Genomic DNA, 21,489 nt, shown 5'->3' on the forward strand with positions numbered 1-21,489 from the left:
ACCTAGCCGCCTCTGATGAAATCTACCATTCTTCAGATTCTCTTTAAAATTAGACTCTGGTCACTTGTAACGTGCTGGGTGCGATAAGAAGCGGCCTTGAATAGCGTGAGTGAGTCACTTTGATCGCGAGCAAGCTAGACTACCAAGCTTGTGTGCCTTTGAAAACCAAGTCATTTTTTTTTTCATGGTTTCCGAACGCGATTGCTATTGTAGAAGTATATATTCTCTCAAAAGAGCAAGAAAGGAAATTCGACCAATGTTCTCCCGTCGTTTAAAACCAAATATTATCTATTAAACGAAAAGTTCACGATTGTCAATAAACGGTTTAACCTATCTGAGAATAAGGTGAATGTAAATACTAAATTTAATAGAAAGGTTCTCCAAAATTTCTCTTCCACTGTCTACGTAAGGTCAGTACCCAGGGGAGGGGCCATGTGGGCCATGCTTCCCCCTCGAACCCTAAAATATTTAACTGTGAACCTATAAATAAATAAATACGAAAATAACATCGTCGATTTTTGAAATGTGTAAAAATTTCAATTTTGCTCTTGTATAAATGAATCTGTTTCTTGCGCATAAGTCTTCAAGCTGCAATATTGGGTGGTTTTAGTTTTATAATCATTGATGCAAGGCTACCAGACGTCACCGATGTCACCGGTTTAGTCAGGATAGTGCGTTACTTTCAATCCCTGTCCAGACTTTTTCGAACTGCATTCGTGATGCAAAAATGTCTCTTTATTATTGTTTTTTTTTTTTGTTAACTCACAATTAGACATGTTCTTTATTGTATGAATAATTCTAAGTACGCAACATAGAATTATCATGACTTTTTAATGGCGTTCGCACTATTTGAACTATTTTGTAATATCTGTCTGTCTGTCTGTCTCTCTCTCTGGTCTACGTCAATGACAGAAATGCAAGCAATATTCTTATTTATTTTTAACCCAATTAAAGGAAAGTGTAAGCATTTAAAAGAAATAAGAAAGATCATCACTGTTGCTCTTCCATAGAAATTGTTGCTCTTCGAGGAAGAAAAATTAGAAGGATTTAGTCCAGCACCTTAACACAGTGTCCCACGAGTCTCTCTTGACTAACACTGTCAAATGTGAAGTGATTTTATGAATAAAATTTTCCGCCTGTTTACGTATAACGTTGCACAGATTTGGTAGTTCGCAAACGGTGTAATTATTTCGTGTTATCTTACTCAACAGCAAATACATTTCATAAGACTGTTCTGGACACAAGACATGCATCAGTAAACAAGCATTTTGTCTGTTAGAGTATCACAGGAAAAGAACATCGTCCTGTAATATTCAAGCCTCTAGATATTTTCCATTAGTAATGCCTAATCACAATAATAAGTTAGAAGAAATAACTCGCATTTTCACAACTACCAATATTCTCATTTTTTAATTACTTCGAAAATTATTTCTCGAAGATATCGGTTATACTACAAGAAAGCAAATCAAAATTAAAGTAAAAGTTCAACTACACGTATACCAAACGACATTTACAATATTGGAGGGACAGAATACTTAAAAAAAGTTGTTGTTTCATTCGAAGGTAAATGCGTAGTGTAGTGGTTCTTCTACCTGGTTTAAGGAGCTAAAGGTTGTAGGGTAGTGGTTACCGTTCAGGATTGTCAATTTGAAGGTCGTAGGTTCAAACCCTTCCGCTGGCAGAAAATTTTCGTAAGTTTTAGACATATCCCATTGTGTTCATTGTCCGCGCCGTGTGAAATGGAATGATTCAGTTTGGAATTAACGATGGGGGGAGGGGAAATATTGAATTACAAAATCTCCATTTCAACGAACCGAGAAGTGGAGAAAAATTGAATAATTCTTATAAATATTAAAAATTACGTTCATTTTTTTAGTGGTGTAATCGCAGATAAAATCAAAGATCTTACATGGATGATTTTAATTTGCTCTGAACTCAGCCAAAAGGCATTTCGCACCGATCTAATATATTCTCCAATACATTTCAAAATGTCATTGAATGTTTCATGTCGATAATTTGACCAATGCATCCATTCTTGACGCTCAGACGTTTTTTTTTTGTTTTTTTTGCAACTACCTCTTCTCTCCAGTTCCTTCTCCTTCTTCTCTCCCCTCTTTCCGTTCTGCTTTTATCTCATATCGCCTTCCCTACTTTTCTCGCATCTTATCTCCATCCCACTCTTCTCCACTCGTCTTATCTCCTTTCCTGTCTTAGATTTTCGACTCCACTGCACTATTCTCTCTTTTTCGTTCTTCTCTTTTTCTCTCCTTTACTCTACTCTCCACTTCCCTCTTCTCGTCTCCTCCTCTCCTCTCCTCTCGTTTTCCTCCTCTTTTCTCTTCTTTGTTCTTTTTTCCTCATCTCTCCTCGAATCTTTTTCCATTCTCCTCACTACATCTCCTCTCCTCGTCTATCCTCTCTTTCTTCTCTCCTCTACTTTTCCTCTTCTCCTTTCGCTTTCTCTTTCTCCTCTCCTTTGTGACCTTTCGTTTCCTCTCACCTCTTTTCCTTACTGTAGACTCATCAGCGATGAAATACTAGAAAACCTATTTTTCTCTTTCAGAAAGAATTTTGTCATTTGCGATATAATAGTGATATTTTTAATAATTTTATACAATAATACTTGTTTATATTTCTTTCGCGTGTTTTATAAATATCTATTGTGCATGTGGCAACCCTGAAATTGAGCCTAACTCTGCACGCAACCCACCAACGGCTTGTGTAAATTGGGTTGCCTAGTTTAAAATGTCGTTGTCCTAAAACTTTTGAGAGACACTGTACAACTGGTCCACTATCTAGCCATGGTGTGGAGGTAGTCGGTCATACCAAAACCTGTCTTACCACCACCTACTATCTTGGGATGTAAAATGGTTGACGGACAGCTCGTTCCAAAACTTCAATCGCTGCCACCAATTCCACAATCCTGCTACGACATTGTCACCTGTGGATGTTTGGGTGGTTGTATATCCGCTACATGTTCCTGCAGGAAAGGCCAGCTTGTATGTACTGCAGATTGCAAATGCGCAGATACTGGCACTAAGGAGTGCATGAATATCCGTGACTAGAAAAATGTTATACTATTTTTGTAGACAAAATAAGGTTGAATAAGGATAACGTGCGGATTTATCATACACTGGTATTGTTAATATTTCAATATAGTCTTATGCTTTGAATAATATTATAATTTTGCATCTTTACTTCAGAAATGTTCTATACTTTTTCTGTATTAAAAACCTACTGTTACACTGTTTTATTCCTAGTTCAAAAGTATGGATACGAAACATTGCATGGATGCACGTATCCGCCATTTTGTTTTTTAGCGATTTGGAACAAACAGCTTAAAATTTCAGATTAGAAAACATAATATTTGGATTCAGCATACCCAAAAACATAATGTTTGACACCAAGATTACTATTTTGTTTCTGTTCCTTCAAAAGTTATTTGGAGCTCATTTCGTATTGCCGCCATTTTGTTTTTTAACGATTTGGATCACATAGCTTAAAATTTCAGATTAGAAAACATAATATTTGGATTCAGCATACTCAAAAACATAATGTTTGACACCAAGATTACTATTTTGTTTCTGTTCCTTCAAAAGTTATTTGGAGCTCATTTCGTATTGCCGCCATTTTGTTTTTTAGCGATTTGAAGCATATAGCACCAAAATCGAGAGTGGCAAACAAAATATTCGTAATCAGCATATCAAATACATTCAGAAAATGTTGTTTGCCGGCTTTTCCTCAAAAATGCTTCCTACAGTCAGAATTTTCGAAAATAGTCCCAGTCTATGTGTAGTGTATTTAGGCCTAAGCCCTTTAAATGCACCATAATAAACGTGTTTTGTTGCTACAAAAGGAGTGTTAATGCACTTTCTACTGTTCTTTTAGGTTGTTTCAGTTAATCCGAACTTTCGTTAAACCGGTCAGCTTATCCCCCAATTAGTCCGGATAGTAGAATGACAGCACTTCGTTCCTACGCGTCAGCAAAAATTTGATGCGGCTGGTGTTATGTTACATCCGGTCGTAGCGGGCCACGAGCGGTTTTATTGTTGAGTCAGCAGAACGTGTCTGATCACGTTGAAGACATCGGAAGCGGTGGGGGGAGGGGGTCAATGGATTTGTCACGTTGTTTCTTGATGTATGCTAACCTAACACGTGCATATGTTTGTGTGTGTGTGGGGGGGGGGGAATGCGCGCGCAACCATTGCGTATGATGGAAAGACATGAAGAAATGATTTAAAGATGGCGCCGAAGGTGCTGTACCCCCCGAAAGCTTAGCGGCTAAGGTTATTGCTCTGTAAAACAAGAGGCGTCGAGGGTTCGATTCCTGGTAGAGTCAATATTGATCGATTGATAGATTGAGTTCGTTTTTTTAAGTCCGTTTTATGCACGGTAAAACTAATCAGGATTGGACCTACAGTTGAAAAGTGGTGATTCGGACCACTATGTGCCTCCACCGAGTATCGAACCTGGGACCCTTTGATTACAAGGCGACGATGTCAATATTGAATGGTCTCGATTAGTCTGTGTGTAAATAAAGGCAACAAAATGGTTGAGTTCGAAAATCGAGTTGGGTTAGTGGTTAATGTTGTCACCTGGCAATGAAGAGGTCGCGGGTTCGATTCTCTAGGTAGTTAAATTAGGCAAATTGTTTAGTCCCGCCATTATAGGTCCCCGATTAGTCCATCTGTGCATAAATAGTGTTTGAATAAAATCAATATGGTGGCCTTGGGTTAGTGGTTATTGTTGTCGCCTGGTAATGAAGAGGTCGCGGGTTCGATTTTCTAGGTAGTTAAATGAGGCCAATTGTTTTGTCCCGCCATTATAGGTTCCCGATTAGTCCATCTGTGCATAAATAGTATTTCAATAAAATCAAAATGGCGGACGCGTTTTGTGTTTAGCGGCGCGGCGCGGCGCGGCGCGGGGCGGGGCGGGGCGGGGCGGGGGTGTTTTTTATTCCGCGAGATGTTTTAACCAAGTGGTTGAGGGTTCGATTACCAATGTTGGTGAAAATTGGATATTCAATTGTATTTGTTTAAAAGTTCCGATTAGCTTTTTGTGCACAAAGAGAAAATGAACTAATTGGAAATAGGATGTTTATGCTGTAATGAAAAGGTCCCCGGGTTCGATTCACAATGTCAAATTGGCTGATAATGATGTTGTTTTTAAAGTAAAAAAAAAGAAATGTGAATAAATTAGAATCTGTTGTTTTGCCGTGTGGGGCCCCAGTAACGATTATCTTAAATGCATAAAGAGTAGGTAAAATAAGCAAGATGGCCGTTACTATTGTTTTGTGATCAAAGAGGAGTCACAGGTTCGATTCAATCAAAGGAGGCAACATTCTATGTTTCAATTCCATGTAAAAGTCTAAAGTTATGTTTCGATTAACCTCAATGCATAAAGAGGAATTAAACAAAAACAAGCAAAATGGCGACAGATGTGATAAAAGAAAAATTGAATTAGTTTTTTTATAGTGACAAGAAAAAATAGCGAATCACTGTTAGAAATAGAATGAAAATAAAGATACTTGCCTTTGCGTGTCCAGCGCTGTGCAGAAAAGCTCTCATGCTTTATCTCCGACAAGTCCACAATACACAATTTTTTTATTGTATAGTTAATTATTAATGTTGTTATTAACACAGATTCTTACCAGTGTGAAGAAAAGCTATCATGCTTTATCTCCGACAAGTCCACAATACACACTTTGTCATTATATAGTTAATTATTAATGTTGTTATTAACACCGATTTTTACCAGTGTGAAGAAAAGCTCTCATGCTTTATCTTCGACAAGTCCACAATACACATTTTTTCATTATATAGTTAATTTTTAATGTTGTTATTAACGATTGTTACCAGTAAAAGTATAAACCATGAGGATTTTTAAAGGGGTGATAAATGGAAAAAAAGCCAAGACATATATTTTATCCCTGTTTATTACCAATATTTACAAAATTCAAAAGAGCCGCACACACACACACACATACATATGTAAAATGTTTATATTGTGTCACCAGTTTATCAGCATGTTATTTAACAAGTTTTTATCCTTCAAGTTTGTTCACTCACCCACATAAGGAATTGTGTCACTATCATATCCATTTTCTGCTGCAACCACTGAATTAAAATGTTTCACTATTTTTTCCACAAGTATGTTCTCGCAAAAAAGAAACACTTCTTTGGAAAGTCTTTTTCCGTCGATGTTTTGTATAGACAAAGGCTCAGGTTTTGTACATCCATGTAGATGGGAAAGCACAAACTTCTCCTTATTACATGCATGGACAGGGGAAATATCTGTGCAACCGAAACATTGTTCGCGAAGGTCGAGAATGCAAGATTCCACACAGTTTCCAAAATATGATTTCAGATACGGCGACACTGTTTCACACATAACTTTCGCATGCTCGATGCACACAAATATCTTCATAAAGTTCCGCCACGAACTTTCTGCGATGAACACTATCTCCAGGGAACCGTAAGCTGGTTTTTTCCTTATAATGATCTGACGACGATTGTACAGTGTGGTTATCAGCAATTCATGTTGCTCACTTAGTGGGTAGGAAACACGAGGCTGCTCACCTGGAATAGCGATGTAATTGTCGATTACTGGAAACAATTCCTGAAGAGCGTGCCACTCCTGCAACTGTAGTTCAACTCCGGCCGCCCCGCTTCTGTGTAGCCTGACCACAGGTTGGAAATCCAGATGAGAGGAAAGTCCGATTGAGATAACCTTTGTTTTCGAAGCATTCAAATAGTAGACGTGATCAAATAATATCGACTGGCGTATAAGACTAGTTACTTGTTTTTGTTCTTCAGGTAAATGCTGATCGCTCTCTTTCTGAAGAACCCCCTTGAAATTAGTGTACGGTTGAAATCTTTTTTTCAGCGGCATCGAAATAGAGGATTCCATGACTAAGAACTGCGAGATACTGCATGTCGCAGCGTGCAGATATACATTTGAAGAAATGCGTGGGTGTGTTTTTGAGACGCATGCGCGCGTAGCAAACCAAGCATGTGCTGGACAAAAAAGGTGGAGGGGGCGGGGCGTTACAAAGATCAATGGTGCGAGAAAAATCAGCAGAATATCATAAACGTCATATTGAGGAAATATTGGATAACAAATATTAATTAATTTAATTAAAGCATCAACCGCATTGTCGATCTGAAATTAGGTTTATAGACAGGGGGCAAAATGGAAAATATCGACGATGTTCTAGTATTGGATTGTTTCTGTATTTCCATCGGTATAATCCTCCATCACATTTGAAGCATACTGTTTTATCCTCTTTTTGAATGTAAAATAATCCTGCTTCGGACAGAGCTTCTACAAACGGGAATTCTTTTGATTTGCCAGTTTCTGAAAGAGGACAATCTAGCATTGAACGATCCCATCTCTGGATATTGCGTCATTGTTCTGTAAAGACACAAAACAAGATAAATATTATAAGTAAGCTGTTGTAAACTGTAACGCTACAAAATTATTAATATACTATTAGGACTATATGTAACTTGTATAAAATTTCAAACAGTATTTACTGTCAATATTTTCTAGTATACTTACCGAGTATTATAAATTTAATTTACGAGTCAGCAAATAAGTTGTTATAATATTGTCGTTTTTTATCGGTACTGGGAATAAAATTTGAAATTTATGCATGGGTTTACCAGAGGCTCTATGGAATAAATACAGAAAACAGTAATGCCCACAGTACACAGACACGTAACTTTGTATCTGATGAGTGTTGTACGTATAGAATTTAGAGTTACTTTCCAAAAATCGCAAATGGTTATGCACATGTGGAGGTTTTCCGTAACTATCAAAAAATTCCTCCCGGGAGTTACTGTCTATGTAAATTGCTACCCAGTGCTTCCCGGGGCTATCTTTGGGGTCTGTATTTACAATCAACGCTGCTGGTTGTTCCACATGTACAGGTAATTCATTAGCTGCGAAAACCCCAACATGATGATTGTCAAAGGCTCTATTTGATATTAACCCGTGAAGCAAATTTAAAGTCGACAGCATTGCTGGACACTAAATAGTAATATTGTGCAACTCACCTTTTTATACTTCAAAGTAGACGGTACACGTCACAGTAGATTCCAGAACCAATTTGATCTGGGCCACCAAGCTGTTTATCGTTGTTGAAACAATGGAGAGCTATCTAACACAACGCTGATGCTCGGAATATGTAGGCGGGGTTTACAAACGCGCATGCGTACAATGCTATCTGGCATTTGTTGTGCTGTTGTAAAATGAATTTTGTACTATAAGAAAATTGTCTGTATCTGTGTGTGTGTGTGTGTGTATATATATATATATATATATATATATATATACAGACACACACGCATATTTATTTATTGATGAAGTGTATATATATATATATATAATACAATACAATATAATATATATATATGTAATTTGAAGATACAACATATCAGGGAAATCTAACAACTAGAAAAATATTCATAACATTCGACTTTTATATTATATGTAATTTAAAACATTCTTCACAGTTTGAGAAATGGAGTGCTTGTGGAAACACCCGTTCTCTGCAATATTGGCTGGTCCATCAGGATGTGGAAAGACATATTTTGTGAAGCATTTTCTCCAGTGTTTACCCCAAATGGTAAATGTAAAATTCAACAATATTTTGGTGTGATACGGGGAATGGCAATCTGCATACAATGATTTCCCTGGTTTTGTACAATTTCGGGAAGGAATGCCTAATATTGACCAATTTGTGCCAAATTCTGGACCTCATCTTATTATTATCGATGATCAGATGAGGGAATGCGATCAAAGAGTCACAGATTTATTTACAAAAGGGTGTCATCATCGTGATATTAGTCTTTTCTTTATCACTCAAAATCTATTCCATCAGGGAAAAGGGAATAGGGATATATCTTTAAATAGTTATTATATTGTATGCTTCAAAAATCCAAGAGACAGAGCCCAAATTAATTATTTATCTAGACAAGTATACCCGGAGAATCCAAATTTTATAAAAGATGCATATTACAATGCCACCGCTGAACCCCATGGATATTTGCTGTTTGATCTGAAGCAGAACACTCCGGAAGAAGTACGTTTTCGGTCGCGGATATTTCCCGACGATGATATCAATTATGTATATATTCCTACAAAAAAAGCAAGCATAATCACTAGTCGTTTATTCTGTCATCTTGGCTCCAAGAGTGAAACACGCTAAAGTGCTCCAAGTTTTGTCGGATGCTAAACCAGCTCTTCGCACAGCGATATTACAAGCTGCTGATTCTTCCTTAGTTAATTCAATCTGTGAGTGTTGTTACAATGTTCTAAAAGGGAATGTTCCTCTTTCAACACCTCAGAAAACAAGATTGAGCCGGTACAAGAAGGTGATACGTAATCTCTCTGCCAAAGGACACTCTACAAAGCAGAAGAAACAGATACTAGTGCAACACGGAGGATTTCTACCTGCGTTATTAGCCCCTTTAATAGGAGGTGTGTTATCAAGTTTATTTAAGTGAAAAAAATCTGAACATGGAGCATGCCAAAAAAATGGTTATAATACCTCAAGCATTTATGGATAACATGAGACATCCTGTCATGTCTGCACCGTCTACATCCTTATCGCAATTGGATCAGGATATGCAAGTAATTTTGAATCTCAAAGGTCTTTCGGATGATGAAAAATGGAATCGTTACAGTATTGTGCTCCAAAAATTTCTGTCTATTACTCGAAAACAAAGAGAACCTGTGTCGCTACCGATTACAGAATCTACTGAGAAGTTGACTGATATGAAAGAAGAAATTCTAGCTGCTACACCCAGCATGAATCGTAGAAAAGCCGAACTATTGTATGAACGTCTTTTACATAATAGTAATATTGATTGGGATAAATATGGGGCAGTTTTTATTAACAATAATAAAATTGAAGGCTCAAATATTGTCGATCTAGTATCGGATATAATTCGACCACGAAAAACAAGCAATCCTGGGTGGCAACTATTCAATAGAGGTCTGGCGTTATCTAATATTCCTCAAGAATATATTGGAAACCCCCGGAGACAGGAGTTTATTCAACAGATTGTTTTTGGCAACCCCGGACGCCATGTTCCGCTGTCCGGAGCTAACCAAGAAGAGGCACAAGAATTAACAGAAGAAGAAGAAGAAGAAGAAAAGGAACCAATTTCTTTTGTATCATCATTTCCAGGGCACAAACGTAAACGTACTGTTCCAGTTTGGTCAAGATACAAACCATGAGCGAAAAAATATTAGAGAATATCTGGTACAATCCATCTCATCCAGCATCCTATTCTACAGCTTCAACACTATGGAAAGCTGTAAAAAAATCCATACCATTGTCAACAATCAAACATTGGTTGACAAAGCAAACTGCATACACTTTGCATAGACCTGTAAAGCGTCGATTTCCGAGAAACTTTTATTTTGTGCATAATATCGATGACCAATGGCAGGCTGACTTGAATGACATGCAGAGTTTGCGGAATCACAACAAAGGGTACAGATATATACTCACAGTTATCGATATTTTTAGCAGGCATGCTTGGGCTGTCCCTGTAAAAAATAAAACTGGTGTATGTATAAAAAAGGCTTTCCAGCAAATTTTCAAACAAAGCAAAAGAAAACCTTTGAAATTACAAACTGACAAAGGCCGTGAGTTTACCAACAGTATTGTGCAGGAATATCTCAAAAAACAAAATGTAATTTATTTTACAACAAAGATTCCTGATATTAAAGCTAGTATTGTTGAAAGATTCAACAGAACTTTAAAGGAACGCATGTGGAAGTATTTTACTAAGAAAAGAACCAGCTGTTATGTTAATGTACTCCCAAAGCTTTTGAAAGCTTATAATCATAAAATTCAATCGAGTTTTAAAATGGCACCATCAGATGTTACTCCTGAGTAGGTTTTGAAAGTATGGCACAATATGTATGACAAAAAACTCAAATCTGATTCATCTCCACTATTGTCATTGAAGATGCCATTCAAAATAGGAGATACAGTGAGAATAACAAAAACCAAAAAACGCTTTGACAAAGGTTACATGGAAAATTGGACAAGTGAAATATTTGTGGTGGAACGTATTTTGAAAAGAAATCCTCAAGTGTATGAATTAAAAGATCTACAAGGACATAAAATCGATGGAACATTTTATACGGAAGAGTTGCAATTGGTCCGCTTACCGGATATGCATGAAATTGATAAAATCCTTGCGACCAAAGGTAAAGGAGCCAGTAAAAAGGTGTTAGTTCATTGGAAAGGTTACTCCAGATTATTTGACAGTTGGATTAGCGCATCGTTTTTGGAGTCAAAAAAAAGAGAGAGAGAGGCATAAATTTTTGTAGGTATTCTCATCAGTGGTACAAATAACCTTCATAACACATCATGAGAAAAGCAAACGCTTTCTACCTTACTTTGCCTAGTAACAGTTCCATGAAATGTTTCCCAAGTAATACTTTAACTAATTACACCACAAAGCTTCAGAACCGTGTGGAGTTGGACACCAACAAATGGGAGATGGCATTGGTAGAAGTGCATTATCCTTATTCAATACTAAACATTACAAGATTTAACAACTATATTCAATATAAATCTATGGATGATGTCAAATGGAACGAACTTCGAATATCCGAAGGCTATTACGCATCTATAAACAGCATTGTTGCAGAAATCAATAAATATTCTGAAACATTAAATTTTAGTCTCCGAAATCATCCTGCGTACAAACATGTGACTGATGATATATCTACCAAGCAGAGAAACATAAATGTACGATTGTCACCTCAACTGGCACGGATATTAGGTTTTAAACCGACCGATGATCTATCAGAAGTAAAAATTGGACGCTCGCCTCCAAATGTTGTGAGAGAAATTCCTTCCCAGATGTATATTTACACAGATATTGCGGAATCACATATGGTGGGAGATGCTGTCGCCCCTCTATTACGTATTATAAACATTAATCCTATGGAACATACTTTTGGAAGTGATGGTGTGCAAATTTTCGATTCACTACATTACATCCCAGTGCAGAAACATAATTTCGAACAAATAGAAATTGACTTAAGGGATAGCACTGGTGCACACATCCCATTCTCGTCCGGACTAGTGTGTTTGAAACTTCATTTTAGACGTTGTGGTGAAAAGCTCTGATTATGAATGACCAATATTTTCAATACTACCATCAACAAGCTGGATCTGGTGTGGGTAACATATATTACGGTGCTGCCTATCAAAAAGGACATGGCATTGGAAGTTTTCTTGGAGGACTTTTTCGGTCAGCTTTGTCTCTTATCAAAAAAGGAGCGAAAGCTGTAGGGAAAGAAATGTTAAAAACAGGGGTAAATGTGTTAGGTGATGTTGTAGACAAAACACCCCTAAAACAGTCACTACAATCCAGAATTTCGGATGCCAGATCAAATCTTAAAAGAAAAGCTGAAACAAAGCTAAAGGAAATGATTGGTTCAGGTTATCACGGGCATAAACATTTCAAAAGGAATCACTCTGCTTCGGGACAGGGAACTGGAAGGATCGCTCAGAGAAAGAAGAGATCCAGTGCCAATACAAACACCAAGAAAACAACCAAACCAACCGTAAGAAAATTCAAATAACATCAGATATTTTTGATTAGATATGGCGCTAATTAGGGAGAAATCACGTGAGTGTTTTAAAAGTGAATTGGATATTTTCTCGGTAAAACCTACTCAGACAAGCATCTTAGAACACCACACCATCGTGTATGATACGCCCTCCCTTGCCCGGGAAGACAAATGCTACCACTACCTAGATAGAGGCGGCAAAATCTCCCTCGGACAAGCGAAATAGCGTTACGGTCCAGGTTAAGTTCCTGTGTAGGAACCGGTGACCAACAGTGCATAGTAATAAGCCATATCGAATAAAAACAACGACATATGTACTTCCAAATTTCCACCTCTTTACCTGTAGCCGGGAAGCGGCTAGCTGCATACCTGAAAATCACGGGTAGCGACATGCATACGAAAATGATATAGCCCAAAATTAACATGAAAATAAAAAGTATATTCTATTCATAACCAACAAAAATGGAATCATTACAGGTCCCCACACTTGCACTCTCACATTCTCTCTCAGATTCAGTCCTCATGGGGTCATCGACACAAGAAATTATACATGACATGTACAGGTTTTATGACGACAAGCCCTAATTATTGCATTCTCAATTAATTTTACCTTACTTTTTGTCTAATCAGGTCATTTGTGATTTTGCTTCAGTGCTACTTAGATCCTAGCCAGCCCTTACTTAAGTTCACCTTTTGTTTTTAAAAAAGAAACTAGTCGGCGCGGTGACAATACATTACTTGACCAGTATAAACAAAGGCGTCTCAACGGCAATTACATTCACGTGGGCGGACGTTTTCCTTTTACAAGACCTCACGTGGTTCAAACATAACAAATAACCTCCGTTGAGTGACGCAAACATGTACTCTCTAGCAGGCGGGACTTAAACACTTCGCCGCGACGAGCAATTCACATTACCAGGCAAATACTTTAACAAATAATCACATATGCGACCGGACATAGCTAGCAGCGACACAGCGCTGACACATAAAAATGAACAAACCTCAAGTAGAATATGCAATTAAGCGGGCGGCGCTTTACTCTAATAGTACGCACTTTAAACAAATACAAAGGAGCACAAACAACAATGAATTTAAGATCATAAAAAAAATATCACAAGGAATAAGAAAAATTGACCTGAGACGAATAGATTACAAATGACAAGCGCGACGGGAGTTTGGTATGAAGTTCGAGTTGAGTGGGCGTTTTCAAAATGTCGACGAATTTCAAGGGCGTTCTCTAAATCAATCGGGCCGTCACGTGTTAAGATTCACACAGATGAATACTTTACCATCTCTCAGCTCCCGGGGTGCATCCTGGCGTCGTTATGGGCGATTGAAAAACACATAGTATCCACGCGAAAGGTTTCCTTGGTCGTGACGATGAAGATGCAAAAAGGGTTCAAGCACCTAGTTCCCCGGCTCCTCTTCCTCTCGGGATCGGTGGATCTCCGTGGTATGGCGCGGTTCGGACGTCGCATCTGAGCGGTCGTTGTAGGCGTCGTCGGCGTCGTCGGGGCGTCAACATCTCTCTCCACGTCTCTCTGTCGCGGCTGGTAAGCGTCGTAGGGGCTTCAACGTGGCGGATGGTAGGCGTCGTCGGCGTCGTCGGGGCGTCAACATCTCTCTCTACGTCTCTCTGTCGCGGCTGGTAAGCGTCGTAGGGGCGTCAACATGGCGGATGGTAGGCGTCGTCGGGCGTCAACATCTCTCTCTACGTCTCTCTGTCGCGGCTGGTAGGCGTCGTAGGGGCTTCAACGTGGCGGATGGTAGGCGTCGTCGGCGTATCAATAGGGCGGCGTTCGACGTTTTCTCTCTCTCTCTCCATGGCGGCGGATAGGCATCATCGGCGTAGTTTCTTCTGACGTCGGGCGAATCGACGTAACGCCCTCATCTCCTTTCTTCCTCTAGCCCGCCATAGTTTCCGGTGTTCCTTGTTTCTCAAAAATTATAAATGGCGTAAGGTAATCACGGAAACACGGTTTCGCTTCAACTTCCCCCTGCGGTTGAGGTAGGCGCACTCGTGTAGACTTACTGCCTATCACACACACTGGTGTTCGCACAACACAACAAAGTCCACTGTACACGAAAGGTAGCACAAAGGTGCTCTCGTTCCAAGAATCGCGGCAAAACTGTATATGGAGAGGTAGCACGGAGCTCCTCTCGCTACAAGGATCGCGGTAAGACTGTGTAACGAAAAACCATGTCCTTCGTTTTATTTGGATTTTGAAAAAGGACGCTATGCGCACGTTGGAGTGACGCTTCCGAAGGGGTCAGTCCACTTTGCTCTATTGTCTCCCAAGTGGGACGAGCCGTGCTCGAAGTTGAGTTCGTGCGGATTAAGCTTCCGCCTGGCTGTCGCCCATAGCTCAATTGCAATCGCTGTCCACAAACTGATCAATTAGAACCGATTTGATCTGGCGTCCGTAATTGTCGCTTGATCGTGACGAAACTCCACATATCCGTCCTTGCACACATGCCGCTGCGCTGGTATAAGTTTCACATGAATCTGACCGTTGGAAACCGAGATATTTAAATGTTTGTCATTACGGTCGAATTTCCTAAGCATTAGACGCATAGCGTGACCCTTCAGGTGCTCGCCCTTAACACACGCGAACCTCTCGTTCTTCCCGTCGGCTTGGCAAAAAATCAAATATGTAATCTTACAAATTGAAACACTCAACACTTTGAATCAACACGTCTTTTTACCGCTACATACATGAATAATAATGATAATAATAATGACGGTAAATCTGACTGTCACAATCGGATACAAACCTGTTAGTTGTCTGGCAGATAATGCCCCCACCGAGTTTGTAATACCTGGACATGGTGATGATTATATGGATTTAGCACACACAATGTTGAATATAGATGCCAGAATTATAAAAGCGAATGGTCAGTTATTGCTACCCACAGATAAAACAATTGGACCTGTCAGTGATTTTCTCAATGCAATGTTCAGCGAAGTACAAATCTACTTAAATAACAAACTCATCTCGTTTCCATCTCACATGCACCCATACAGGTCTTATTTTGAAAAAGCACTGAACTATGACATATCTGCAAAATCATCTCATCTCCAAAGAGCATTGTGGTACAAAGATACAGCAGGCGCTTTTGATAACGTTTCGGAAGACAACAAAGGCTTTACAAAACGTAACCAACTAACAAAACAGAGTAAAACATTTGATATGTTTGGTTACTTGCATTCTGATATTTTCAATCAAGAGATCAATGGAGTGGAAATGCGAATAAAACTGATTCCTTCGAAAAACACTTTCTGCTTGATGGGATTAGATGACAGTGAAGGCAAAGTGGAAATTCTGGATGCTACACTATATGTGAGAAAAGTATCGGTCAGTTCATCCATCAAACTTAGTCACAATCGCATATTGCAAAAACATACAGCAAAATACCCTCTAACAAGAGTACAACTTAAAGCTGTAACTATTCCAAAAGATATTGTTTCAAAAACAATTGACAATGTGATACTTGGACGTCTTCCGAAACGATTAGTTGTGGAGTTTGTTACCAACGATGCATTCAACGGCACTCTGTCTACAAACCCATTCAATTTTCAACATTTCAATTACAACTTCTTTACTTTATATGTTGATGGAGTCCAAATTCCCGGCAAACCACTTCAACCAGACTTTGAAAACAACAAGTACATAACAGCATATCACACATTACTCTCTGGAACAGGGATACACTATATGGATGAAGGAAACAATATATCGCGTGAGGAATACCCCCAGGGATACGCATTACTTGTTTTCGATATAACACCAGACGCAGCTGCAAGTGCCATATCCCACTGCAGTCTTCAACGGCAAGGGGCTGTTAGCTTGGAAGTCCACTTCAAATCGGCTTTGGAATCTACTGTGACTTGTGTTATCTACTCTGAATTTGACGCTCTCATGGAAATTAATAATCAAAGAGATATTCATCTGGATTAATTGTATAACAAGGTGAGTTGCACAATATTACAATTTAGTGTCCAGCAATGCTGTCGACTTTAAATTTGCTTCACGGGTTAACATCAAATAGAGCCTTTGACAATCATCATGTTGGGGTTTTCGCAGCTAATGAATTACCTGTACATGTGGAACTACCAGCAGCGTTGATTGTAAATACAGATCCCAAAGATAGCCCCGGGAAGCACTGGGTAGCAATTTATATAGACAGTAACTCCCGGGGGGAATTTTTTGATAGTTACGGAAAACCTCCACATGTGCATAGTGTTCATCGCAGAAAGTTCGTGGCGGAACTTTATGAAGATATTTGTGTGCATCGAGCATGCGAAAGTTATGTGTGAAACAGTGTCGCCGTATCTGAAATCATATTTTGGAAACTGTGTGGAATCTTGCATTCTCGACCTTCGCGAACAATGTTTCGGTTGCACAGATATTTCCCCTGTCCATGCATGTAATAAGGAGAAGTTTGTGCTTTCCCATCTACATGGATGTACAAAACCTGAGCCTTTGTCTATACAAAACATCGACGGAAAAAGACTTTCCAAAGAAGTGTTTCTTTTTTGCGAGAACATACTTGTGGAAAAAATAGTGAAACATTTTAATTCAGTGGTTGCAGCAGAAAATGGATATGATAGTGACACAATTCCTTATGTGGGTGAGTGAACAAACTTGAAGGATAAAAACTTGTTAAATAACATGCTGATAAACTGGTGACACAATATAAACATTTTACATATGTATGTGTGTGTGTGTGCGGCTCTTTTGAATTTTGTAAATATTGGTAATAAACAGGGATAAAATATATGTCTTGGCTTTTTTTTCATTTATCACCCCTTTAAAAATCCTCATGGTTTATATTTTTACTGGTAACAATCGTTAATAACAACATTAATAATTAACTATATAATGAAAAAATGTGTATTGTGGACTTGTCGAAGATAAAGCATGAGAGCTTTTCTTCACACTGGTAAAAATCTGTGTTAATAACAACATTAATAATTAACTATACAATAAAAAAATTGTGTATTGTGGACTTGTCGGAGATAAAGCATGAGAGCTTTTCTGCACAGCGCTGGACACGCAAAGGCAAGTATCTTTATTTTCATTCTATTTCTAACAGTGATTCGCTATTTTTTCTTGTCACTATAAAAAAACTAATTCAATTTTTCTTTTATCACATCTGTCGCCATTTTGCTTGTTTTTGTTTAATTCCTCTTTATGCATTGAGGTTAATCGAAACATAACTTTAGACTTTTACATGGAATTGAAACATAGAATGTTGCCTCCTTTGATTGAATCGAACCTGTGACTCCTCTTTGATCACAAAACAATAGTAACGGCCATCTTGCTTATTTTACCTACTCTTTATGCATTTAAGATAATCGTTACTGGGGCCCCACACGGCAAAACAACAGATTCTAATTTATTCACATTTCTTTTTTTTTACTTTAAAAACAACATCATTATCAGCCAATTTGACATTGTGAATCGAACCCGGGGACCTTTTCATTACAGCATAAACATCCTATTTCCAATTAGTTCATTTTCTCTTTGTGCACAAAAAGCTAATCGGAACTTTTAAACAAATACAATTGAATATCCAATTTTCACCAACATTGGTAATCGAACCCTCAACCACTTGGTTAAAACATCTCGCGGAATAAAAAACACCCCCGCCCCGCCCCGCCCCGCCCCGCGCCGCGCCGCGCCGCGCCGCTAAACACAAAACGCGTCCGCCATTTTGATTTTATTGAAATACTATTTATGCACAGATGGACTAATCGGGAACCTATAATGGCGGGACAAAACAATTGGCCTCATTTAACTACCTAGAAAATCGAACCCGCGACCTCTTCATTACCAGGCGACAACAATAACCACTAACCCAAGGCCACCATATTGATTTTATTCAAACACTATTTATGCACAGATGGACTAATCGGGGACCTATAATGGCGGGACTAAACAATTTGCCTAATTTAACTACCTAGAGAATCGAACCCGCGACCTCTTCATTGCCAGGTGACAACATTAACCACTAACCCAACTCGATTTTCGAACTCAACCATTTTGTTGCCTTTATTTACACACAGACTAATCGAGACCATTCAATATTGACATCGTCGCCTTGTAATCAAAGGGTCCCAGGTTCGATACTCGGTGGAGGCACATAGTGGTCCGAATCACCACTTTTCAACTGTAGGTCCAATCCTGATTAGTTTTACCGTGCATAAAACGGACTTAAAAAAACGAACTCAATCTATCAATTGATCAATATTGACTCTTCCAGGAATCGAACCCTCGACGCCTCTTGTTTTACAGAGCAATAACCTTAGCCGCTAAGCTTTCGGGGGGTACAGCACCTTCGGCGCCATCTTTAAATCATTTCTTCATGTCTTTCCATCATACGCAATGGTTGCGCGCGCATTCCCCCCCCCCCCACACACACAAACATATGCACGTGTTAGGTTAGCATACATCAAGAAACAACGTGACAAATCCATTGACCCCCTCCCCCCACCGCTTCCGATGTCTTCAACGTGATCAGACACGTTCTGCTGACTCAACAATAAAACCGCTCGTGGCCCGCTACGACCGGATGTAACATAACACCAGCCGCATCAAATTTTTGCTGACGCGTAGGAACGAAGTGCTGTCATTCTACTCGGATTAACGAGGTTTTACTGTACTGCTATATCATTCTATACTTGCCAACAACCATTCGTCTACTATGACAATGTTCGGCTGGCCCCGTGGTGGAGTGGTTAGCACATCGCGCTACAAACGCCAGGGGTCCCGGGTTCGAATCCTGTCCTGGGCATGGATGTTTGTGAGTGTCTATTCATCAATTTCATTATATCATCACTCATCCCCATCTTCGGAAAATAGCCAAAAGTGGCACAAAAAGCGAAGTAAAATAAAGCAAATCAAATCAAACTATTAAAGTGTTCGAAGATTTTGTACAATACATGCTTTCGTAGTTAGTTTAGGCGGGTCAGGTTTAGTTGGCTTAGCATTAAAATAAGATCACTAAATGCTTCCTACTACTGATCGCAGAAGGGAATACCAATAAATTGGACTCTTTCGAAATGAAAACGGTGATGGTTAGTATCAGGAAGTTTACAAATTACTTCTACATTCATTTCATTTTACAACTCCAGCCCCCTCCGAAAAAAAATGTACGCTAGTGTTAAAGACCAATGATTTTAAAAATTGTACAAATTTTAGTTTAAATAAGATCAATTTTACGAGATGCCAAGTTGCTGAGTGGATAGCATCCCATTTCACCTAATGGATTATCAGTAATTAGATCTGACATATTTCCGTTTTTTTAGGCGAAATGGAATATCCCGTTTCGCCTAATCCCATTTCGCCTAAACCTGTTGGAAGGGAATTTTGATGGTCTCTGATGTAGCTAACGCAAGGTGATCAACGTCACCACAAAATAATTCGGAACACGTGCCGATGCTAATTACGAACAGTCACATGAGCCAAATAGTCAGGTGTGTCAGTACACCCAACGGCGAAAGAAACAGTAAGCGAATTGTCCATCACCATTTTCATTCGGTCTATATTACAGAATGTGATGATATTGAATTGAAATAATGATGTCAATAAGCAGAGAATAATGTCTGCTTCGAACTAATATAGTTTCATTCCTTAAAACAACACAGGATGTAGAATAAAAAAGTAATGAAAATAGTGGTGGACAATTTGGCATACCATTATCTTTGCCGTTGACTGTACATGAGCCAAATAGTCAGCAATGTAACAGTCGTATGCTAAGCGCTATTTAAGGTTAGGTTAGGTTACGTTTATAATGCAATAAACTATCCTTAAGTGTTAATTAATTTACAGAGTGGCTCAATAAGTCACTTAACACCCCCAGTACAAGGCCACTGCGGCATGGAACGTGAAAATGGCGATGACCAATCGTACCCACAGTAAAGTGACTTATTGAGCCACCCTGTAGAATGAATTAACATTAAACAGAGAACGTATCTCCCTGTTGAGAGATTGTTAAAATTCCCTCATTTGAAATATTTCCCTTTCAAGCAGTTTAGGTGACATGGGATTTCACGAAAGCAGATATACCGTTTCGCCTAAAATAGCGGCCATAAATCACATTACCTTGTGCTTATAAGCAATTAGGCGAAACGGGACTACACGGCTGAGTGAGGCTATAATATAGATTAAAAAATAAAGCATGTTTTTAAAGCAAATATTCGACTGGTATCTGCCAGCCACATGTCACAAGCTAGGAACTGATCATGATATTCGGAAAACATTTTGATGCCTTTCTCTTTCTTCTACGCAGGTCGAAGACGAAAGGACCACTTCCACATGACATGGGCACCCCTGTTGGTTCTAGGATCCTTCGTCCCTGTGGCCCTGTTCCTGGTGAAGGCGATGACCTTCAAGGCCCTTTTGGTGGGGAAATTAGCCCTTATCCTGGCAGCCTTCAACAGCCTCAAGCACGTCCTTGGGCACAAGCATGCCCCTTTTGGGCACGTCGGAGCCCTTGGGCCCTACGGCCACCACAAGAGGGCCTTGTACAAGTGGAATCAAGATGGCGCACATTCGATGGCCTATCAACACAATGCTACTGCGGAGAAACAAAAACGGTAGAGGTAAGTTTAGGTCTGTTTAAGGTGGTGTCCGAATCCCCGCACCGCTTGAGTCCGAATTCGTGACAAAGCTGGCGTTGGAGGCGACTGATGTAGTAGACAAGTGTACGCTTCAATTCGCTATAGCGCTACACTCGACAGCCATGTTGCAACTTTCACTTTGCAGAATCAATGTTTATTCAATAGGCGATCTGAAACTCAGTGCTATTGGAATATTTTATGGATAACGTTGTTCAGAGAAATTCTAGGCTGTTCGGGGAAAAGTACGTGAGTCAAAA

General features: G+C 39.1%; 1 protein-coding gene across 1 annotated transcript in view; it reads left to right on the forward strand.

Moving 5' to 3' along the window:
* LOC145996778 (uncharacterized) overlaps window positions 1–21,212 on the forward strand; it is a 35,716-nt gene extending 14,504 nt beyond the window's left edge. The window contains exon 2 of the mRNA XM_083133312.1: window positions 20,902–21,212. Coding sequence (XP_082989438.1) covers window positions 20,902–21,212 — 311 coding nt within the window. The remainder of the gene's footprint in view (window positions 1–20,901) is intronic.
* The last annotated feature ends 277 nt before the right edge of the window (window positions 21,213–21,489 follow it).

Source organism: Lepisma saccharinum, chromosome 13, assembly GCF_977018435.1.
Source record: "Lepisma saccharinum chromosome 13, izLepSacc3.1, whole genome shotgun sequence".
Lineage (NCBI taxonomy): Eukaryota > Metazoa > Arthropoda > Insecta > Zygentoma > Lepismatidae > Lepisma > Lepisma saccharinum.